Source organism: Phodopus roborovskii, unplaced genomic scaffold (genome assembly GCF_943737965.1).
Source record: "Phodopus roborovskii unplaced genomic scaffold, PHOROB, whole genome shotgun sequence".
Taxonomy (NCBI): domain Eukaryota; kingdom Metazoa; phylum Chordata; class Mammalia; order Rodentia; family Cricetidae; genus Phodopus; species Phodopus roborovskii.
In genome coordinates, this window is record NW_026126407.1 from 10,854,106 (window position 1) to 10,877,891 (window position 23,786).

At 50.0% G+C, this 23,786-nt stretch overlaps 2 protein-coding genes across 8 annotated transcripts; both read left to right on the forward strand.

The window, feature by feature from the left end:
* The first annotated feature begins 82 nt into the window (after positions 1-82).
* On the forward strand, positions 83-18,268 carry Camta2 (calmodulin binding transcription activator 2). 7 transcript variants are annotated; one of them, XM_051180127.1, is made up of 23 exons: positions 83-233; positions 1,611-1,705; positions 1,879-1,982; positions 4,377-4,444; positions 4,523-4,658; positions 5,190-5,276; positions 5,483-5,636; positions 5,946-6,080; positions 6,641-7,578; positions 8,409-8,535; positions 9,678-9,812; positions 12,330-12,445; positions 13,146-13,330; positions 13,646-13,724; positions 13,887-14,109; positions 14,427-14,728; positions 15,688-15,884; positions 16,137-16,320; positions 16,640-16,711; positions 16,810-16,830; positions 16,961-17,148; positions 17,303-17,377; positions 17,465-18,268. In XM_051180127.1, the coding sequence occupies exons 2-23, from the start codon at positions 1,675-1,677 to the stop codon at positions 17,526-17,528; spliced, it is 3,621 nt and encodes a 1,206-aa protein (XP_051036084.1). In that variant the 5' UTR covers positions 83-233; positions 1,611-1,674; the 3' UTR covers positions 17,529-18,268. The 7 variants fall into 7 exon arrangements, with proteins under 7 accessions (XP_051036084.1, XP_051036079.1, XP_051036082.1 ...); XM_051180122.1 differs by having other exon boundaries at positions 155-233; positions 1,616-1,705; XM_051180123.1 differs by having other exon boundaries at positions 162-233; positions 1,616-1,705; positions 5,205-5,276.
* Positions 18,269-18,385: 117 nt separating this feature from the next.
* Positions 18,386-23,618, forward strand: Spag7 (sperm associated antigen 7). Its single transcript, XM_051180129.1, has 6 exons — positions 18,386-18,553; positions 22,286-22,353; positions 22,572-22,745; positions 22,863-22,952; positions 23,055-23,211; positions 23,304-23,618. Exons 1-6 carry the CDS (start codon positions 18,469-18,471, stop codon positions 23,411-23,413), a joined length of 684 nt encoding a protein of 227 aa, XP_051036086.1. The 5' UTR covers positions 18,386-18,468; the 3' UTR covers positions 23,414-23,618.
* Positions 23,619-23,786: the final 168 nt, after the last annotated feature.

The following is a 23,786-nucleotide window of genomic DNA, read 5'->3' on the forward strand; positions in this document are numbered from 1 at the left end:
ATCCCAGTTCCTCGGCGCTTTTGCCCCTTTAGAGACGATCCTGCAACGTGTCTCTTACATTGGCCCAGAATCCCAAGTGTGCTGACCCCAGGTTCCCTTCTCGACCCCGTTCCCTTAATTGGGAGGCCCCGCCCCGTGCGCACTGACGTCGAACGCCGCTGTCAGCCGGCGCTAGGGGGGGTCGGATTGGGGTAGAATGGCCGCTGCCGCCGTCACCCGCGGGACCCCGGGAGGTAAGAGCCAGGGCCTCTCCCGCCTCTCCACCCCCGCGCCAGGGGGCGCAGCTCCTCGCGGACCGGGTGTGGAGCACGGCGCCGGGGACCACCGTCCCTCCTCCCTGTACGCCTCCACCTTGCTGCTTCCGTCCTCCTTCACCGCGCCAGGGGGCGCCGCTAGGCGCAGGGCCCCATCACGGACCAGAGAGTGCGGGAACTGTCCCCCCGACCCCCGCATAGGGCTCCCGCACTGCCCCTTGCCCGCCAGGTGTTCATGAACTCTGTTCAGCTGCTACTCCAGAACATCCGGGTTTGCGGGTGGGACCCTCCCACCTCGAAGATTCTCCCAGGACCCCCGCCCCCTTTGGGGGGAGCACCCCACCCCAGCGCCAGGCGTGTCATAGACCTGAACCACCCTCGGGTCTGCAGTCTCATCCTTCTGCTCTGCACCCTGGCAAGCTGCCTAGCCAGGGCTGCGCACCTGCACCCTGTGATGGACTCCTTATCCCAAGCCTAGCCTCATTGCACACCACCGATCCTGAATGGGCTTCCATCCCCCTCTCCATCCCTGGACACCTGGCAGAGCCCGCTGCGAGCCTCCTCCAGCTCCCATCTGTTCGCCAAGAGGGCGGAGGCTCAGGCTGAAGCCAGAGCAGTAGTAGAAGGGCTATGGTAGGCTGGAGGTTGGGGATATAGGAGTACCGAGGTGAAGTGAAATGCTAGCTGCAAGGGAAAGCCGGAATGTTCCACCCGGAAGCTTGGTCCAACATGTCTACTCCAAATTCTCCCAGCTCATGACCAACCTGTCAGAGAGTAAGTGAGGTCAGTTATCACATCTGCCCTTCCCCTTAGAAAAAAATCAAATAGAGAAGGAACCTGGGGTGTGTCTTGTAAGGCCCAGCTTGTATATCTGCTTTCCTCCAGCGTCCAGGTTGTCAACCACGCTTAGCCCTAGACTTGCTCTCCCTTCCCAGATGTTCCCTGAGTTCTTTTTCTGTTTGATTTTTTTTTTTTTTAAATGGGAAAGATCTAATAACTGACCTCACCTACCTTCTCCTTCAGGTTGGGCAGGGCCTGGGAGAATCTGGGTTAGACACGCAGGACCCAGCTTCCTGTCCTGGGGAATGCTCTGCCACTGACAGCCTCCCCCACTCTTCCCTTTCTTCCCAATTATTCTGTTCTGTCTCGCCTCCTCACTCGTGTTGGTCCCTGGCACTTATGCCTGGGTCCTCTTTCATCTCTGTCCTCTGGTTCTGTTGTCACATTCTACTCCAGCTTTGCTTATCTTTCCCAGATAATCAGGACTGAACTCTATAACCTCTTACCCCACCTGAAGCTCCTAATCATGAATTCATATGGGGGCTTCTTCCATGACCTTGTTCTCTCCTTTCCCAGTACAGACTCCCCCTCCCCCCGGCCCCTCAGGCCGGGGGTGACCTTGCCCCCTGGAACCCTCACCATGAATACCAAGGACGCCACTGAGGTTGCTGGTGAGTTCTCAGAACAGGTTCCCAATTTGGGCACAGTCTTATATGTTCTCCTGCTGTCCTTTGCTCCCTGTCTCTCTGGCCCTAGTTGTAGTCTTCCCTGGTGCTCTGGGTTATATTTGGCCCCTTTCCTCCAGACTGCCTCTAACAAAACCCTCCCTTCTTGTTTCCTCTAGAGAACAGCCACCACCTGAAGATCTTCCTCCCCAAGAAACTGCTGGAGTGTCTTCCTCGATGTGCCCTGCTGCCTCCAGAGCGGCTCCGGTGGAATACAAATGAGGTTTTCCTAGGGAACATGGGGTTAGGGCCTGGCAAGACCTAGTGGGCTGGAGGGGTGTGTCTATGGACATTCACTACTAAGCACTGATCTAGGCTTTGGGGATGATAGAATTACAGACTTGGACCTTATAGGAGTCCATTTCTCTTTGGTATAAAAACAATAGCTTAGTATTTCTTCATATTGAGCAACATGCTTTGTATCTGACATGCACTATCTCCTATCATTATAGATGTTAATGAAGAGAAAGGTGATTTGGTTTGTTTCTGTGTGTTGCTTGGTGGGTTTTGGACAGGGTATCATGTTGTCCAAGCTAGCCTTGAACTTGCTATGTAGTCAAGACTGGTTTGAACTCTTTTTTTTTTTTTTTTTACTATTCTGTCCGTCCTTTCCTTCCTTCCTTCCTTCTTTCCTTCCTCCCTTCCTTCCTTCCTTCTTTTTCCCTAAGAGAACATCTCACACTCACTGTGTAGCCAAGGATGACCTTAAATATCCAATCCTCCTGCCTCTACTTCTCAAGTGCTAGAATTCTAAAAGTATGTCACCAAATCCAGTTAATGTGGTTCTGGGAAATGAACCAAAAGCCTTGTGCATGCTAGATAAACCTTCTACCAATTGAGCTACACTCCCAGCCCTGGCTTTGAACTCTTGATCCTCCTGCTTCCCTGTCTTTAGTACTATGATTTCAGGTATGTGCTACTCTGTCTAGCTTTTTTTTTTCTCCCTTAAACAGGGTCTCGCCTTATAGCCCAGGCTGACCTTATTCATTATTGGCCTGCAGTCACTCTTCACTCTTCCTATTTTTTGAGACACAGTCTTCCTTTTTTGTTTGTTTGTTTTTTGAGACAGGGTCTCTCTGTGTACTGTGTACTGTGTAACCCTGACTGTCCTGGAATTCACTCTGTAGACCAGGCTGGACTCAAGCTCACAGATCCACCTGCCTCTGCCTCCCAAGTGCTGGGATTAAAGGTGTGTACCACCACTGGCCTTTCAAAATCGTGAAGCTCACTGATTAGCTAGACTAGCTGGCCATCCAGCCTCAGAACCATCTTGTCTCTCTTTCTCCAGCACTAGGATTCCAGGCACCAGGCTGTGCACAGCTTCTAACGTGGGTGCTGTGGATCTGAGTTTATGTCCACATTAGACAGCAAGCACTTTACTGACTGAAACATTTCTCCAGTTTAAAGTGGCCTGAAACTCCTGATCCTCCTGCCTCAGCCTCCTGAGTGCTGAGTGCTGGGTGACAGGTGTATATCTGTCTCAGAGACCCTGCTTTTTACCACCTTCTGGGGGGGGGCAGTTCTTGTGTTACATACTCTTTATATTCTGTATACATATTACCTCATATTTAGTTGGTGGTTGATGATTACTGATTCAGTATTAGAATTATCTGTAAAGCCGGAGGTAATAGTTCATATCCGTAATCCTAGCACTCAGGAGGCAGAGGCAAGAGGATTACCACACACTTGTGGCCAGCCTGGTCTATATATCAAGTACAAGGCAGGCCAAGGTTATATAGTGAGACTGTGTACTGTCAATAAAATTGGGTGTGTTTGCATATGGTTATTGTAAGTGCTTTAGAACCTTCAGGAAGTTCAGAGAAGCAACAGGGCTTCACAGAGCTTTTGGGAAGCATGTATGATATTTGAGATTTCCAAACATAGAGAGGCATTCACATGGTACTTTAGGCTTGTAGGACACTAACATGAAAGATGTAATTGGTTGGAGGAATGTTCAGGAAGGAACCAGTGAGCCCATCTGGCAGGACTAGTGGGTTGAATTTGAGTAAATAGTATGAATTGAATTAATACTTTTTCTGAAAGCCTTGAAGTCAGAGAGAAGCTGGAGTTCTTGTCAATGACTTTTCTCAGAAAGGGTCACAGAGAAAATACCTAATATGAACAAAGGATAAACATGAAGCTGGCTCCATGGTATGGGCCCCAGTAGGGTTGGAGAGATAAGAGGTTAGGTTGGGTTTTTTCCTGCTCCTGGGGCCTTGCACATGCTAAACAAGCACTGTCTTTTTCTATTTTGGAACACATCCCCAGCCTGAGGTTCAGTTTCATCTGAGATAGAACCTGCTGTTCTTTTCTTTCTTTGTTTGTTTTTATGTTCATTGGTTGTTTCTCTGTGTGAGGGTGTTGCATCCCCTGGAACTGGAGTTATAAACAGTTGTGAGCTGCCATGTGGGTGCTGAGAATTGAACCCAGGTCTTCTGGGAAAGCAGCCAGTGATCTTAACCTCAGAGCCATCTCTCCAGCCTGAACCTGCTGTTCTTAAGAGTTGTGAGACCTTGCTGGTCCAAATACTGGAAGAGTCTTACAGTAGGTGCCACCTGTGCAGAGGCCCCAAGCCAATGATCAAGGTGGGATGACCCAAGTGCTTCCTCTCCTCCAGGAGATCGCATCCTACCTGATCACCTTTGAGAAACATGATGAGTGGCTGTCTTGTGCCCCAAAGACAAGGTGAGAAGATTCTCCAGTTTGGAGAATAACAGGAATCCTGGGCTATGTTCACAAAACTCAAACCTACCGCCCTTCCAGGCCTCAGAATGGCTCCATTATTCTCTACAATCGTAAGAAGGTGAAATACCGGAAGGATGGCTACCTTTGGAAGAAGCGGAAGGATGGGAAGACCACCCGAGAGGACCATATGAAACTCAAGGTCCAGGGCATGGAGGTAAGAGTGTCAGATATCCGCACATCTGCCCTTGCCCACACTCCAGTCCCCGAGGCATGGTTTGGGGACGTTGTCTGCCTCTCCTGCTCAGTCAGTCTTCTCTCATCACTCTGGACCAGCTGACTGATTGCTGAGCTCACTCTCAGCTTCCTATTGGCCCCCCACGACCCAGCTTTATGGCACCAATGTACAGTCCCCTCACGACCCTTGCATTTCCCTCAGGGGTCCAAGTAGTGATGTTCTAAACACAGGTTTCTTTTCCCAAACCATTGTTCTTTTGCACTTCCTCTCTGCCCTTAGATTTTTTTCCCCATACCTCAGATTGGGCCCTTTTTTATAAGACCCCTCAGCTCCTCTGTTCTCTTCTCTCTGTCCCTTAACCATGACTTAAGGCCTGCTGGCATTTGGAAGGAGTGGGGAGGTTGGGGTAGGGAGAGGGCTGAAGAGGAACTGGTGGAAAGATTGGGATTCCTGCAAAGGGACTGAACAGAGGAAGAGTTGGGGAGCAGACTAGCCCTCCCCCCACCCCAGCCTGTCTCCTGGCAGTGTCTCTATGGCTGCTACGTTCACTCTTCCATCGTCCCCACATTCCATCGGCGCTGCTACTGGCTGCTCCAGGTAAGAACTGAGAACACACTCAGGGAGCCAGATTTCTGGCTCTTTGAGGAACATGGGGTCTGAGAAGATGAAGTGGGATAGGTTTGGGGTGGGAAAAGCAGAAAGGGGGTGACTAGAACTGGAGGTGCTGCTTGGAAGAAAGTGAGGATAGGAAGTTAAGCCCTTGAGTCCTAGCCCCATGGCTGTGTGTGTGCCTTTGTGCGCAGAACCCTGACATCGTCCTTGTGCACTACCTGAACGTCCCAGCCCTGGAGGATTGTGGAAAGGGCTGTAGCCCCATCTTTTGTTCCATCAGTAGTGACCGGAGGGAGTGGCTGAAGTGGTCACGTGAGGAGCTGTTGGGACAGCTAAAGCCCATGTGTAAGGAACAAGAATGGATCATGCTCTAAGGGAGAGGGAGAGTGGAGCTTCCCAAAAGCACTAGGGCTCCTCCGTGCCCAAGTAAACCCTCTGGGTAACTAGTTCTCTCTGAGCCAGGAGGGTGCTTTCCTGTTTGGACGCTAGACACTGAGACTGTACGTACAGTCTAAGATGTGGAGTATGGAGAGGGGGTGAGAGACAGCCGTGAGCTGTGTGTCTGAGCAGTTTTAAGTTCAGCATGCCAGGGCTTTAGAGGAGCTGCCAGGGTACATTGGAAGTCTCATAGTGTTTCCCCCAAATCTCCTGTAGTTCACGGCATCAAGTGGAGCTGTGGGAATGGGTCAGAGGAATTTTCTGTGGAACAGCTGGTGCAGCAGATCCTGGACACCCACCCAACCAAGCCAGCACCCCGTACCCATGCTTGTCTCTGTAGTGGGGGCCTTGGTAAGAGATGCCAGACTCTGGAACTCTTTTCCCATTTAGCCACATTGCTTAACAACTGCCTTGATGGAATTTGCATACTAATTTGCAAGTCTTTGTATGTCCAGGAAGATGGGCCAGATGAGCAAGGAACTTCCCATCTAGCAGCACTGGCCCCAGAAATGTATAAGCCACAGTCCTGGCAGCCCATAACTTTCCTACCTCCTACTTTCAGTAATTGCTGCCCCGTATCACCCCACACCACCAATTACACTCAGCCTTAGCTTTGGGCTTCCTTAGGACCCCTTGATTCTTTTGTCCTTTTGCTCTGCCTTTACCCTCTGCTCTCAGCTACTGCCTTAAGCCAGGTCTCCTCCCCTGCTCTGTTCCTCTCTCTAGTCCCGTTTATTTTGAGGAGAAACTGAAGGGAGAAGGGGAGACTCACTTCTGATGCCTCCCAGTGGTCATAATCAGTATTACACAGTAGTTTTACTTACTTGGAGGGGGGTGGGGCAGCTTCCAGAAGGGACTGCTGGAAAAGGATGCAACATCCTTTTCTTTCTTCCTACTCCTCTCCATTCCAGGTTCCGGGAGCCTTACCCACAAATGCAGTAGCACGAAACACCGCATCATCTCTCCCAAAGTGGAGCCCCGGGCTTTAACCTTGGCATCTATATCCCACTCCCAGCCCCCCGAACCTCCACCACTCATAGCGCCTCTCCCTCAAGAGCTCCCCAAGGCACACACCTCCCCATCTTCCTCCTCTTCCTCTTCCTCCTCCTCAGGATTTGCAGAACCCCTAGAAATCAGACCTAGTCCTCCTACCACTCGAGGGGGTTCGTCAAGAGGAGGCACTGCCATCCTCCTCCTGACAGGACTAGAGCAGCGTGCTGGGGGCCTGACACCCACCAGGCACTTGGCTCCCCAGGCTGAACCTAGACCTGTGAGCTTGGCTGTGGTGGTAGGTTCTGAACCTTCTGCTCCACCAGCTCCTCCCAGCCCTGCCTTTGACCCTGATCGTTTTCTCAACAGTCCCCAAAGGGGCCAGACATATGGAGGGGGCCAAGGAGTAAATCCAGACTTCCCTGAGGCAGAGGGCACTCACACTCCCTGTCCTGCCCTGGAGCCTGCAGCTGCCCTGGAGCCCCAGGCAGCTGCTCGAGGTCTCCCCTCACGGTTGGGAGCAAGCGGGAGAAGAGGAAACCAGTTCTTTATCCAAGATGATGATAGTGGGGAGGAGCTCGAGGGCCAGGGAACTGTGCCACCTGTACCTTCGCCCCCTCCTTCATCCCCTTCCTCACCTGCCGCCTTGCAGCCGGCAGGCAGGGTAGCAAGAGGAGAAGCCTTGTTCGGGGGCTCTGGTGGCACCAGTGAGCTAGAGCCCTTCAGTCTTTCATCATTCCCAGACCTTATGGGAGAACTCATCAGTGATGAAGCTCCAAGCATCCCTGCCCCAACCCCCCAGCTCTCTCCTGCTCTTAACACCATCACAGACTTTTCCCCAGAGTGGTCCTACCCAGAGGTGAGTCTTGGGTTCTTCTCCCATTTGTTTTCAGATTTTTCAAAAATGAGGTTTATTAATTCATCCCTCATAGTCTATGATCTACGTTCTCTCAGTTTTCATTTTAATAGCCCTTATCCACATATTTTCCCTGTCTCCCTTCCATTTGTTATTGTGGTTTCGAGAGCCCCTCCAAGGACCTCATTCTCTTGGTGACTATTTTAAGTGGGGGGCCACGGGGGCCACTAATTACAGAGGGAAAATATACAATGAGATGTGACTTCAGATTCTGGACAGCAAAAAGTCTGTGCTCAGCGGTGGAGAAGTTCCACTTCTAGAGGGAAATGGGGAATTGCAGTAGCGTGAAGGGACCCACAACACAACTTCCTGATGGCAGTTATCTGACTGATACTCTAGGAGAGGTCCTGATTTCTGTTTCTTAGTAAAGTCAGAATATTCTAGGAAAGGGCTAAGGATGTAGCTCAATGGTAGAATATTTGCCTAGCATATACAAGGCCTTGGGCTGGAGCATTAGCACTGGGGACAGGTTTTTCATTGGGCAGGGTGGTTCACACCAATAAGAGACAGAAGCCAGATGGTCAGGAATTCAAGGCCATCCTTGGCTACTTAGTACTTTTGAAGCCAACCTAAGCTACATGAGATCCTTTTAAAAAGAAAATTAGTTCTGATGAGATAAATAACTACTTGGCAAAAAGGTTGGTCCTGTTCATCATTGAACCCCCAGACTCTAGCACAGGGCCTGCCATATAGTATTAATTTCTAAGGATCTAAAAACATGAGTGACTGAAAGCCCAGCTCCAGTGAAGTGGCTGTCTGACTTCTGTCTGCAGGGTGGGGTCAAGGTGCTCATCACAGGCCCCTGGACAGAAGCCGCAGAGCATTACTCCTGTGTCTTTGATCACATCGCAGTGCCAGCCTCACTAGTCCAGCCTGGTGTCCTACGCTGCTACTGCCCTGGTATGGAGATTGGGAACTATAGGGGAAGCGACTGTCACTATGGACAGTTAGGATGGGTGAGGGCCTCCAGGCTTCCAGGAAGCAGTGGAAACAAGTAACATTATTCTGAAGGCACAAAGACCACTTCTAGCCCTGAGGCTGAGTGCCCAGTGCCCTCAGCAGGGAGAAGAGCATGGCTTTAGTGCCAGCAAATCTAGGATCTGATCTAAGAAGTCTGCTGTTACCTAACCAAAGATCTTAGCTAGTTCTACACCTTCCTTGTGTTCTTTGGCCAAAGGGATCGCTTAATGTTCATGCTGTCTCTGTAGCTTAGTTGGAGCCAGGGTCTTCTACAGCAACCCAGAGAGAAAGTTCATCTGCCATATGTACCTACTTAATATAATTAAATAGAATTTAAAACTCATTTCTTCAGGCACACTGACCATATTTCAAGTGCTTAACCATCACACATTCTAGCGCTCCCATGCTGAGTAGTTTAGATGTAGAACATACCCATCACTGTAGAAAGTTCTTCTGGACAGCACTGGTCTAGACTGACTTCACTGACTTTTGGTACCACCCTTCCCTGCAACCTAGCCCTCAACAGTTGCCTTCTTTGAGGTACTCCAGTTTGGAAGTATTGTTATTTAGGAGTATATTCTCTCCTGGTCTCCACAGCCTCAGTCAACCATGTATGAAGGGGAAGGGGAAATAAGACCAGAGAAGCTGGTAATTGGGAGAAAAGTCTCAGGCCCTGGTCTTGAGGTTGAGTTTTTATCCTCCGGGTGATAGACACTGAGACTCTTACTGGACACTGCTGGTTAACAGACAACTTCCTTTTCCTGCATTTCAGTAAAGGTCATGACCTCTGAACTTCAGTCCAAAGGACTAAAAGAGTTAAACACCATCAAGTTTGCTGAGCAATACCCTTAACTCAGAGTCTATAGCCAGGAATTCTCTGGTCCATAGACAGTATTAAGTTCTTGAATAAATAGTCTCCCCTCCCTATGAGTGCAAAGGCTACACACTGAAGCTAGGGGTCTCTTGACCCACAGCAAGGGGGCTGGAGAAACACAGACTTATCATTAACTGGCTCTGATACAGCTGATCAGCCAGGAAAGGAGCCAGGCAAAGGGCCCTTCTCCCTGACAGGTTCTCCCCAGCCCACGAAGTAGGGCTGGTGTCTTTGCAGGTGGCAGGACGGGAGGGGCCCCTCTCTGCTTCTGTGCTCTTTGAGTATCGAGCCCGCCGATTCCTGTCTCTGCCTAGTACACAACTTGACTGGTTGTCACTGGATGGTAAGTACTGAGCCCTTTGACCTAAGGACTTAAGCATAAGCATGACATATTTGAGTATAACATGCTTCCCCTATCTTTCAGGGGCATTATTAATGCCCACTATTACTACTTTTTCTCGTGTGTGTGTGTGTGTGTGTGTGTGTGTGTGTGTGTGTGTGTGTGTGTTTAGAAAGGATCTTACTATGTAGTCCTGGTTAATTTGGAACTTCTTTGTAGATGAAGCTAGCCTAAAACTAGCTGCCATCTTCTTGCTCCTGCCTCCCAGAGTGCTGGGATTCACACACAAGTGCCACCACACTCAGCTCCATTGGTATTTTTTGTTTGTTTTGTTTCATTTTTTGAGACAGGATTTCTCTGTGTAACCCTGGCTGTCCTGGAATTTGGGTAGACAAGGCTGATCTCAAATTCAGAGATCTGCCTGCCTCTGCCTCCCAAGTGCTGGATTTAAAAGTGTACCACCATTGGCTTCTTAAATATTTTATCTTTTTGTTTTTTGTTTGTTTTGGTATTGGTCATTTTTAAAAAATATGTATGGGTGTTTTGCCTACATATGTGTCTATGTATCCACAGAGGTCAGAAGATAAGTGTCCAATCACCCTAACCCTTCTCATCATTAAATAAATATAAAGTTGAGCAAGGAGAAGTTGTGTATACTTGTAATTCTAGCTGCTCTGGGAGTTGGGTTAGAAGGACCTCAAGTTTGAGACCTCTCAGGCTGAAAAGATGGTTCAGTTTTGTTTTGTTGTTGTTTTGGTTTGGTTTTTTGAGACAGGGTTTCCCTGTGTAGCTTTGGAGCCTACCCTGGAATTAGCTCTGTAGACCAGGCTGGCCTTGAACTCACAGAGATCTGCATGCCTCTGCCTCCCAAGTGTTGGGATTAAAGGCGTGCACCACCACTGCCCTGCTGGGCTGAGATGGTTCAGTTTTTAAGAACACTGACTGCTCTTGCAAAGGATCCAAGTTTGATTCCCAGCACTCACATGGTGGCTCACGGCCATCTGCAACTCCAATTCCAAAGGATTGGATGCCCTCTTCTGGCCTCTCTGGGCATCAGGCACACAAGTGGTGCACAAACATGCATACAAGCAGAACACTCATACACATAAAACAAGAATTAAAATAAAAAAAAAAAAACCTATAGGTCATTTATTTTTATGTTTTTCTTTTGGATGGTAAAGATGTATTCATTATAGGATTGCTGAAAATTACAGAAAACACATAGAGTAAAATAGAAATGTGTAATACTATTGACATTGCTATTATTAAATTGTCTTCTCTTACCCATACAGGCATGCATACATCATATACTCATCTGTGTTTTAGTTGGTCCTGTTTCTGCTCCTTTTACTTGTTTTCCTCTCCTGAGTCTGCTGCTTTTTCAAGATTTACTTTTCTCTGTTGCTTCTTGGTTCTTCTCAATTATACTGTCATCCCTGCTAGTTTTCTTGTCTCCTGCCATTCCTCCTCCTCTGAGAGGCTTTTGTTCCTACTCTTGCTTGCCTCCCTCTTGGGGGGAGGGGCGGTCACACTTGTCATACAGCCTCGGTGAGTGTGTTGGGTCGTCTGTGGTTTTAATCTGCCTATCTTTGGACCTTGATAGCTAGCATTCTCAGTTTTGCTTTGTCCTGTTCTGGATGGTCATCACTTTATTTTTTTTTTTTACCCCTTTCTAATCTTTGTGCCATCTCTCTGCTGGGTCCTCCTCTCTTCCCAGCTTTCCTTGAACTCTATCTGGTCAAGATTATTTTCTTTTCTAATTGTTTGGTTGAGACTTTCCTGGATATGTTCTATCTGAGTTTCTGTTCATCACTCCCTCTATCATGGCATTGTGGAACATCCCCAGTCTTCACTATTTTTCTATGCTTGTTTTCTCCAGGCTCAGGTCCCCTTTCACTTTCTTTCCCTGTCCTTATTTGATCTCAAGAGGGAGCAGATATAGTTTGTGTGTGTGTGTGACTTGTGTAGGGAGTTGGGAGGATGAATGAACATGGCTGTCCATCTCTGTCACCTTCCCTTTCCAACCATCCTTTGTGGACAGCTGCAAAGGACCTGCTAGTAGGAGGTGCTTTTCAAACTATAGTCTTCAAGTTCTTTGGGGGTAGTAGTTAACCTGGAAGGGGGACCTTGGAGTACTTCAGCCCATCATGGGGGACAAAGGTAGTATCTGGAACAAGAATTTAGGGTACATTCTGTTTAGGAAAAGGCTGGAGGAGGACATGCCAATATGTGGCATGATTAGCTGAGGACCGGATGGGCATTGGGAAATTCCTGACATCTCTGTCTTGGAAGAAACAGCCTTGGTTCTTAATCCTGGTTCTAGTCAATGCATGAGATTAAGAGCCCTAGTTTAAGAGCTGAGTCTTCCTGGTAAGTTCTATGTAGATGAGTGGGTAAGGAGGATGATTTGTAGGGGAAGAGAAGGCTTGATCATCCCATTCTTCATCCCCCAGATCTTGAGTACAACAAGTAGTGTTGTTAGCTCACCTAGATCCTGTCCCTCCCATGCCCATCCCACAGACAGTCAGTTCCGGATGTCCATCCTGGAGCGGCTGGAGCAAATGGAGAGGCGGATGGCAGAGATTGCAGCAGCTGGGCAGGCACCTGGCCAGGGTCCAGAGGCTCCTCCAATTCAGGTACTTCTATAGTGGTCTACAATGGGGAACACAGAATCTCCATAGGAGAGTGATTCTAGTATATGCTACTCCATACCCACCTATCCCCAGCCTCATCGGCCAGTACTCTTCCCTCTTCCTGATATTACCTTGCTGCTACCCCCACTCTGTGGCAAGAGTGGCTGACTATTCTGGGTACCCTTAGCATGACAGGCTTTGGGTAGTTTCTGATCTGAGGGGTAGAGGTGAAGATGAGGGAGGGGAAGGAATCAGGAATGGTGGGCCTAAGAACTGTGGGTTTTGAGTCTCTGAAGGAAAAGGGCTGGGAGCTCAGAGAAGATGATGGCTCCTTAAAAAAAAAAAAAAAAAAAAAAAAAAAAAAAGATGATGGCTCCTTCGGGAGAAAACCATATGTGGATATGGCATCAGTCAGTGCTAGGATGGACACACAACATGGGCAGCAGAGTATATGGTCAGTTCCAGAACTGTCAGAAGTGAGCTGAGGGGTTTAGGGGTAGGTGAGGCCACATAGGGACTTACACTATGAGAGCCTGGGAACTGTGTGTGTGTGTGTGTGTGTGTGTGTGTGAGAGAGAGAGAGAGAGAGAGAGAGAGAGAGAGAGAGAGAGAGAGAGAGAGAGAGAGAACACAAGAACTAAAAGCTGAAGCTAAAAAGCAGGGACCAAATGCATAAATCTGCATGTGGGTGTGTGTACTGCAGGATGAAGGCCAGGGTCCTGGTTTCGAGGCACGTGTGGTGGTTTTGGTAGAGAGCATGATCCCACGTTCCACATGGAGAGGTGCCGAACGTCTGATCCATGGAAGCCCCTTCCGAGGCATGAGCCTTCTGCATCTAGCTGCTGCCCAGGGCTATGCTCGACTCATTGAGACTCTGAGCCAGTGGCGGTGAGCAGGACAGCCAGGATTGGGGTAGTGCTGGGGGTGGGTTGGGGAGTAGGGGCACTGGGCAGCTATTGAGACTGAAGCACCAAAGGGTGGGAACTTGGATCCCTGCCTAGAAGGATTAGGGTCCTATAGAAAGGTGTGCACTTGGGAAGACTGGCATTTGGAAGACTCCTAATAATCCTGACTTATGACACGACTTCTTGACCAACTAAGTTGACAGTCATTTCCAGTCCTTCTGCTGCCCCACTTTGTTCTCCCCACCCCCACCCCCTTTTTCTTTCCTAACTGGGCTTTGTTCTGGTCCTTAACCTCTAGGAGTGTGGAAACTGGAAGCTTGGACTTAGAGCAAGAGGTTGACCCACTCAACGTGGACCATTTCTCTTGCACCCCTCTGGTGAGGATGTTGTTTCCAAGTTTCCTCAGTGCAGTAAGCAATGGGAATAGATGCTTCAAAGGAGTGATTCTTTGAGGAAAGCAGGGAAATACCAGGGTGGGCCAGGGCCTGAGGACTGGCTACCTGTAAAGGAGAGGCCTCACCTCCACCTCCTCTCCCTAGATGTGGGCTTGTGCTCTGGGACACTTGGAGGCTGCTGTGCTCCTTTTCTGTTGGAACCGTCAAGCGCTGAGCATTCCTGACTCTCTGGGCCGTCTGCCCCTATCTGTGGCTCATTCTCGGGGTCATGTGCGCCTTGCCCGCTGCCTTGAGGAACTGCAGAGGCAGGAGCCTTCACTCGAGCACCCACTTGCTCTATCTCCACCCTCCTCTAGCCCAGACACCGGTGAGAGCTGCGTCTGGGTCCCTTCAGAGGCATATGGCCAAAACACACCCAAAGCAAAGGGTGGGAGACAGAGAGAGGGATGGGGTAATAGGCCAAGAACTGGCAGGGAAAGTGCTGGAGAGCTGCTAGTCCAGAGGACCTGGGTTCTGTTCCCAGCAACACAGGGTAGCTCACCACAGACCTGTATTTGGGCAAAAACCTCACACATAAAATAAAAACGAGTCTTTAAAAAGGACCGAGGAGCTGAGACAGCTGAGGTAAGAGATGAGGGTAGCCTGCTGCTCCTGCTCTCCTTACCCATTCTGCCCTTCTCTCAGGTCTGAGCAGCGTCTCTTCACCCTCAGAACTGTCAGATGGCACCTTCTCTGTCACATCGGCCTACTCAAGTGCCCCAGATGGCAGTCCACCCCCTGCTCCTCTGCTGGCCTCTGAAATTACTATGGAGACAAACCCAGGCCAGCTTTCTTCTGGTGCCCCCGAGACACCCTTACTCCTCATGGACTATGAAGCCACAAGCTCCAAAGAGTCTGTCCTCTCCCTTCCTGGGCCCCCACCAGCCCAGAAGGATGGGGCTCCTCCAGAGGATGCTGATAGCCCATCAGCTGTGGATGTGATCCCGGTACTATTTATTGATGGGATTGGGTTCATAAAGGCTAGGAATGGAGAGAGGTACAGAGGTGGGATGAGACAGATTTCCATGAGGCAGAATTAAGACCATGTACTATTTGAGTATAGGCACAGGACCCCTTTGCTTAGCTCCTTCCAGACTGAGTACTCAGCAGTCATGAGGTTGAGGATTCTGGGAAGTATCTTTATCTTCAGTTAGAATTGTACTGCTGCTATCACCTGTCGACCCGTGAAGGGAAAGGTTCTTTCTATTTTTTTCAAGACAGTGTCTCACAATGTAGCCCTGGCTGTCCTGGAACTCACTATGTAGACCAGGCTGGCCTCAAACCCAGAGATCTACCTGCCTCTGCCTCCCGAGTACTGGGATTAAAGGTGTATGATAGGACCTGTGGATATACTGGCTTTAGAAAGGCAGAGAATAATTAGGGAACAGTTTAAGTACAAAAATCAAAACTCCATCTCAGGAGGCAGGGACAAGAGGCTCTCTGTGAGTTCCAGGACAGCCAGAACTACACAATGAGACAATGTCTCAAAATAAAAAACAAAAATGGAGTATGACCAAGTGGGAAGTACCATATGCCTCATAGCTAGCTAGCTATTCACAAGAGAGTTATGTGGTGGAAATTTGAAGGTAGAGTCATAAGCTTGGGCTACACTTGTGAAGATATATGTTGGTCAGGAGCAATGGAGCAGATCCAAGAGAGACAGTAGGCAATTAGGAAGGGTACTAAGATCCTCATCCTTCACATCTTATGTTGTCCACAACTTAACTGTGTGGAGGGAATCAGTAAGAAAGAAAGAATGAGCAATTTTAGTTCAGAATTAGTGAGCAGAAAAGAAGTGGTGTCTAGAAAGAAGATGAGGGAGCAGGGACTTAAGGTTACAGCATAGGCGGTACTGGAACATCGGTAGTTGGGGCCCCAGAAAGTTCATGCATCTCCCTTCATCCAGGTGGACATGATCTCACTAGCCAAGCAGATCATCGAAGCCACACCAGAGCGGATTAAACGAGAGGACTTCTCGGGGTTACCTGAAGCTGCAGCTTCACCGAGGGAGCAGGCAGGCACCGTGGGGCTCAGTGAGACCATGTCCTGGCTAGCCAGTTACCTGGAGAATGTGGACCATTTCCCCAGCTCAGCCCCTACTAGGTGACCAGCCCAGAACAAAGCCTCCAGATTCTTTTTCAGAGAAGGGTGGGAGGGAGGAAGTGGGCTTGCTTATAGCCAGAGTGCCATCCTGGTGGAGGCCCTGGGAGTTTGAGAAGGGACCTGAGCTGGGTGATGAACTCTAGAGCCACTCTTTTCACATTTTATTGCTGAGGACGGGCCCTCAATAGCCACCTCTAGCTGGGATAAGAGGGATTTAAGATGCTCCCTGATGCTTTTCCCTATCTCTCACAGTGAACTGCCCTTTGAGCGGGGTCGTCTGGCTATCCCTCCAGCACCTTCCTGGGCAGAGTTCCTCTCTGCTTCTACCAGTGGCAAGATGGAAAGTGACTTTGCCCTGCTGACACTCTCAGATCATGAGCAGCGGGAACTGTATGAGGCAGCACGAGTCATCCAGACGGCCTTCCGAAAGTACAAGGTCAGAAAGCCAGGGTCTCAGGGTAAGTTAGCCATTCAGAGGCCCTAAATAGGACTAAGAAAGAACCAAGGGGGCCAGTAGTTGTCACCAAGCCTAACAACCTAACTTGGATCCCTGAAACTCACAGTGGAAGAGCTGCCTTCCTCAAGTTGTCTTCTGATGTCCACACACAGGCATGCCTGTATATACACACAAGATAAATAAATGTAAAAAACAAACATTTTGAGGAGGGGACTTCGGGAGGAAGAAGTAGGTCCAGAGTCTACTAGGTGGGCAGGGAGATGCTGAGATGAGGCCTCGTTTTTTTTTTTTCCTGTAGGGCCGGAGGCTGAAGGAGCAGCAGGAGGTAGCCGCAGCTGTGATCCAGCGCTGTTATCGGAAGTACAAGCAGGTTAGAGTCTTTTCTCAAAGGTACACCAACACACACATCTACCCAGTCTAACCAAGTCCCTGTGCTGAGAGCCCTAACTTCCCCTCTCTCTCCACAAGCTGACCTGGATTGCACTTAAGGTATTAGGCATGAGACCTGGGTGTGAGTTTGGATTAGAGAAAGGGATCTGCATCAACCTAACTATGGGTGACCTTCGGGGGTCTGGATTTCTGTCCCTCCATTTCAGCTCCTGTCCCCTCTCCTCTGCAGTTTGCACTCTATAAGAAAATGACTCAGGCGGCCATTCTCATTCAGAGCAAGTTCCGAAGCTACTATGAACAGAAGCGGTTTCAGCAGAGCCGCAGAGCGGCTGTACTTATCCAGCAGCACTACCGCTCCTACCGCCGCAGGCCAGGGCCTGCTCACAGGCCCTCAGGCCCCCTGCCAGCCCGAAGCAAGTAAGGACCACCCCTCTACAGCTCCTTGCTTACCTATTTGATAATGCCCACTCTGATCTCTTCCTGCCTGTCTGTCGGCCTGCTTTTCCCTCCAAAGTCTTAAGGTGGGAGACCGGGAATGCCCGAGTTCTGTGAGGTCTCTCTCTTCCACCAGGGGCTCCTTTCTCACCAAGAAGCAGGACCAGGCAGCCCGGAAAATAATGAGGTTCCTGCGGCGCTGCCGACACAGGTTCTAATCCCTTACCTTCCTGGACCTCTGCCCTGCCACATTTTCTTATCCACCACTATCCTCTGACTCCTCTCTGTCTCTCCGCAGGATGAGGGAATTGAAGCAGAACCAGGAGCTTGAAGGGTTGCCCCAGCCAGGACTGGCCACCTGACCTCTCCACCGCCTTTCTCCACACCCTGGGGGCTCCTGGGCTGTCTTAACAAGGAGAAGGCTTTCGGGACTAGGGGAGCCCCCTGTCGGCAGCTTTTTCTCCTTCACCTTTTTTGGGAGCCCTTCGTAGAACCCCTGCCCGTCCCCCCAGCCTTAGTCCTACACTTTCCTTCCCTTCTGGTCGTGCCTCCTCTTTCGGTCCCTGGCTCCAGAAGACCCATGCCCCACATATCTGCATCTTCAGCTGTGACCTACGGAGCCCTGCCTGCACCTTCTCCATAACCCCGCTCCTGCCTGCACCTGACTCGGACCTTCCTGACTTGCCTTATTTATTTGTTCGACGAGTCTATGATGAATGTATCCGCCTCGGTCCCCACCGCTGCCTTCGCTGCGCGCGCCCTCGTGTTTCAGGGGTGACTGCCCCACCCTGACTCCGCATGTTTGCGTCTGTTTTCTCCTTTCCTGGCCCTTGTCTTCCCCGTCACCCTGACTCTGGCCACCCACTTCGGGTTCCAAAGAGGAGGGGGTGTACATAGGATCGCGAGGCGGAGTCCCGCTCCCGTGGGGAGGGGTTTGTACATACTGTAACATACAGAGTATAGTGAAGAATCTATTTAAGGCGCTGCGCGGCCGGGCGTCTGGTTCCCTGGCGCGGCGGGGGCCCCCGGCTGGCTCCACGAGCACTTTCTACTTGTGCATGGGCTTGGTTTATACGAACTGCCATTAAACATCTCTGCACCAGCTAGCCTCCGGCCTATGTCTGCTGGGGGCGGGGCGGGGCGGGGCGGGACGGGAAGATCGCCACGCAAGTCGGTGGGCCTGGGCTCTCAGCCTTAAGCGGGGCGGGGCAGCGCGGTTTTTCGCTTCCGACGTGTTTCCGGCCTTAAAGGCATTTCGCCCTTCCCTTTAAGACGCACCGCCCCCTCTCAGTTATTCCCAAGATGGCGGACCTACTGGGCTCCATCCTGAGCTCCATGGAGAAGCCACCAAGCCTCGGTGACCAGGAGAGTCGGCGCAAGGCCCGAGGTGAGGATCCCAAATTCACAACCGCATACCTTCGCCCGGTTCTTGGAACCACACTCTTCCCTCTTTGAACAATGCCACCTCCTGCCCTAAAAAAACCCTCACAGGCCACTTTTGAGACCCTCAGAGTCCCTAAAAGGCCTGCCGACCTGCCCGCTGTTCTTTGCAAACAATGATTGGCTACTTCAGCCTGTCTCCTGCCTCCTGCCTCTTCTTCCCGTCCTGGCCTTCTGCAGTCCTTGTTTGCGATTGGCCAACGGGCCCGCCTGTCTGCTGTTGGCGAGCTCTGATTAGTAGGATGCCTTTCTTCCGATTGGAGGATGTTGTATCCATCGCATCGGTCCCATGTACCTCCAGTTCTATTACGATTAGCTTCAGGGCACGCCCATCCACAATCTATTCCCCTCTATTGGCTAGCTCAACTTAAAGCTCTACCTCCCAAGTGTTGTTTCTCCTTCCTTCTGACCTACCTCAACCTCAGCATCTCCCATTGGCTAGCTGGGTCCTTTCTTTATGCCCCTCCTCCTTGAGTTAACCCAGTCCCTCATACTATTCAACAGCCTTTCCCTAACTATATCCTTAAATTCCTGTGCTGCCCAACCGGATCGTGATGCTGATTGGAGGGTTAAGAATGGATCGCAGGTTCCGATTCGCCCGTTGCCCCCCCTGTGCTGAGTAGCTAACCAGAAAGCTTGTTGGAGTTTGGCAGCCAGGGTAGGGCGCGGCCCGAAGAGGCCTACTCAGTGTGGGTTCATGCTCTGGGGTTCATGCTCTGGCGAATGAAGGACCCTAGAAGAAGGACAGCCTTGGGTGCACACAGCTCCCAACTAGGTGGCCCTGGCCATGGACAAGTCTCACACCTGGCACTTGCTCCCCAACTGCCCAAAGGAGGCAGAACAGGCAGGATGCCTTCAAAATGTTCGACGACTGTTAAATTTATCTGTAGTCTCTTATTTTCAAAACTTGTGGAGCCAAAGATACCTATCAAGAAAGTTACAGACAGTTTAATAACCAATTAAGTGCTCTGAGAGAAATAATATATGTAAGAGATTGGTTGAGATGGAGAGGGGGGTCCCAGGCTTTTTTGAAATGAGCTGGGCACTAAAGAAAAGGTAACTCGCTAAAGAGAATGAAGTCCGTTCGGAAGCTCCAGGAAAGCAGAGTTTAATAGGAAACAGGAGTTGGAATTACTTATGTTCAGATGAATGGCTCACAGCTGACAGAATAGGGGTCTTAAGCTATTTGCCTGGGGTCTCAGGTTACTAAGTAGCTGAATTTGGAACCTAGTTGTGACTTCTTAGTCACATTTTTAGCCTGTGTTCTTGAGCATAATCTTAATCCATCTCCCAAAATGCAGAAAAGCCTGGAAAACCAATTAGAAAACAACGAATGGTCAAGATAGTGAAGCCAGCCAGGCGGCGGTAGCGAACGCCTTTGGTCCCAGCACCCGGGAGGCAGAGGCAGGCGGATCTCTGTGAGTTCGTGACCAGCCTGGTCTACAGAGCTAGTTCCAGGACAGGCTCCAAAGCCACAGAGAAACCCTGTCTCAAACACACACACACACACACACACACACACACACAAAAAGGCAGTGAAGCCAGAGGGGTGAGAGCCTCGGGTCTGTCAGGCCCTGGGCCCCATAGTATAACTGGGCAGAAGAAGGTGAACAGGATCTCTGTCCTCCAGCAGCTTATAACCTGGAAGAGGGGACACAAAAACGCAGGCCTTTTTCAGTGAATGTGCTTGGAACCTACAGGAAGAAGTCTTGACTCATAGTGAGAAATCGATGTTTGCAAGAGGAGGAAAAGCATTCCAACTAGAAGGAACAACATATGAAGGCATGGTGTAATTAGGAAGTTTCAGTGCCACATTGGGGACTCCAGCCCTGTGGAAGAAGTGAGCCTAGAATTTTGAAATACCAAAAGAGGGAAAGGGGCACTTCAAGCTGAGGATCAGGAGAAAGAGGCAGTAAACAAATATCATGGAAGAAGACAGGCAGGGTAAGGGACCAGGTTAAGGTAGTCTGAGGGCTGGAAATGTTGTTTAGCATGTGGAAGGCCCTAGCGTCAAGCCTCAATACATCAGGCAATCCTAGGCTAGTATGGTGGGTCTGTAAGTTTGAGGCCAGCCTGGGATGTAGAATGAGATCCAGTCTCAAAGTTGTGGGTACGGAGAGAAGGCAGGCAGGCACTACCTTTGTGGTTGGGGCTGTGTCTCAGTGGCAGGGCGCTCATCTTTAGTATAAGACCCTGCCCTCAGTTTTCAGTGTTCCTCTTTTAAAAAGTTATGTCTGCCCACTAAGGGCAGAGGGGATCATCTGAGGAAGGGGCAGAACATTCAGTAAGAGAGAAGAGTTTATTTCACTAACTTTGGACACCTGTCCCCTCCCCAAAGAAAGGGTGATATCTTAGTCAGGGTGCCTGTTGCTGTGATAAAACACCAAGACTGCATTTAATGGGCATTCTAGCCCAAAGTTCCAAATTTCTTCTATAGTCCCTCAGTAATCCCTGCTCCCTAAAATGGCCAGGCCTGTCAGAATAGTTCACTCTCCAGTACCAGTGCCTGTCTTTGTTAGAGTTTCTATTGCTGTGCTAAAACACAACTTAACAAAAAGCAACTTGGGAAGGAAAAGGTTTGTTTCAGCTTACAGTTCCACCCACAGTCCACCATTGAAGGAGGTCAGGGAAGGAACTGGGGCCGTGTAGTGCTACTTACTGGCTTGCCAGCCACTCCAAGACCACCTGCTCAGGGGTAGCACCACCCACAATGGGCTGCCTCCCGCCACATCAGTCGTTAATCAAGACAGTACTCCACAGACTTGCCTACAGGTCAGTCTTATGGAGGCGTGTCCTCAGTTACAGTTCCTTCCTCTCAGATAACTCACCTTGTGTCAAGTTGACAAAAACAGGACAGGTGAGACGGGCACCAGATGAGCCACTTCAGCATCATCCTGGCCTTAGAAGTATTGGAGGAGCGCTATACGTATAGGAAGCTTGCTGGGTGGTGGTGGTGCATGCCTTTAAACCTAGCGCTTGGAGGCAGAGGTAGGCTGATCTCTGAGTTTAAGGCCAACCTGGTCTACATAGAGAGTTCTAGGACAGTCAGGGCTACATAGCGACAGGCCCTATGTCTCCAATATATACATAGTATATGTGAAATTAAAAGCTGGTTGTGGGAGTGTGTGCTTTAATCTCATCACTCCAGAGACAGAAGCAAGCAGGTGCCTGTGGTTTTTGAGGCTAGCCTGGTCTACATAGTGAGTTCCAGGCCAGCCAGGGCTACATAGTGAAATGTTGTCTCCAAAATAATAATTATATAGAGAGTTATAAAACCAGATCATTTCCTCTTGCCTGTAGACAATGAGTTGGAAAACCTGGCACTGAGGCTGTTCTCACTTCCTTGGGTGCCTTACAGTTCCTTTTATACCCTGGGCATTAAGTGAATGCTAATTGACTCTCTGTAGGGTTGATAAGTGGGGTGTGTATGATTCTAGCCTTTGTGCCTCCTACCACACTGAGCTCTGGAAGGGGGAAAGTGTTTCAGCCATCTTGATTCTCTGAGGCTTAGCACAGTGTCAGGTTGTTTCACGGGGAACATCAGAGAATATTTGGCAAATCAACACTAATCCCACTCATGGTCCAAGCATAACCCTTTCCAGTGGTTATCAGACATTCTCTGAAGCCTGACCAACTCTCTACCTATGCTCCGGCCTCATGCTTTCCTTTCTCACCCTAGAGCAGGCTGCCCGCCTGAAGAAACTACAAGAGCAAGACAAACAACAAAAAGTGGAGTTCCGTAAAAGGGTGAGAACAACTGGAGAGATCAAAGGCAGCTTCTGGAAGGACTTTCAGTAAGAGTTGGAAGACTGAGGACTTGGCTGTATGGACAGCGTCTCCAGAGAAGTGGAACTAAAAGCCAGTGGCTTGGGAATTGGGAAAGCAGTGGGAGGTGTGAAAGGCATTGGCCCAGGAGAGTTTCGGGTAGAGCTATCATCTCATGTCCCCCTTTTGTTTCTCCTAAGATGGAGAAAGAGGTGTCCGACTTCATCCAGGACAGTGGACAGATCAAGAAAAAGTTCCAGCCTATGAACAAGATAGAGAGGAGCATACTCCATGATGTGGTAGAAGTGGCAGGCCTCACATCCTTCTCCTTTGGAGAAGATGATGACTGTCGCTATATCATGATCTTCAAAAAGGTAAAGGCCTCGGTTCCTCCCTCTCCTCTCTGCCTGTCCCTGCTACCTGAGGGAGGAAGAGGAATGAGGTCGTACATATACCGAGACTTCTGATTCTGCTTTTTCCTTCATCCTCAGGAGTTTGCACCCTCAGATGAAGAGCTGGACTCCTACCGTCATGGAGAGGAGTGGGACCCCCAGAAGGCTGAGGAGAAACGGAAGCTAAAGGTGAGCTGTGCTTTGCAGGCCCTGGCGCCTGTAAACATCACCTGGAAGAGGCCAGCTGGGGTCAGGGACTTGAGCACAGGTGCCTCACCTCTGTGCCCTTAGGAGCTGGCTCAGAAACAGGAGGAGGAGGCAGCCCAGCAGGGACCCGCGGTGGTGAGTCCTGCCAGCGACTACAAGGACAAGTATAGCCACCTTATTGGCAAAGGAGCAGCCAAAGATGCAGCCCACATGCTACAGGCCAACAAGACCTATGGCTGTGGTGAGCCATGGTGGGAACTGGGAGGCAGGAGAGCGTGGCTGGGGGAGGGGAGCAGAGATTGAGGTCTTGCCCACTCTCCCCTCTGCTGCTAGTGCCCGTAGCCAACAAGCGGGACACTCGCTCCATAGAAGAGGCCATGAATGAGATCCGAGCCAAGAAACGTCTGCGGCAGAGTGGGGAAGAGTTGCCAACTACCTCCTAGGCATTGCACCCAACTCCCAATTACCTCCAGCAAGACAGGGGCATGGAGGAACAAGGCTGCTGCTATCGGACCCATCCTGGAGCCCCACCTCTAAACTCTGAGGTCCTACCAGCTGTCACTCAGGCTGGAAGAGAAGCAGGCGTTTATCACTGCTACAACTTGGATGTATGGTTGTGTGTGTGTGTGTGTGTGTGTGTGTGTGTGTAAGAATGCAAATGTGTGGGTGGGTATTTAATCTGTATTATTCTCTATTATCCTTGGAACTTTCTTCCCCATGGGGCTGGGGTTACTTTACATTGAATAAACACTGTTTGACCCAGTGTTCTGATTTGTACATAGGAATGTGGATACTCAGTCCATAGGCAGAGAAGCC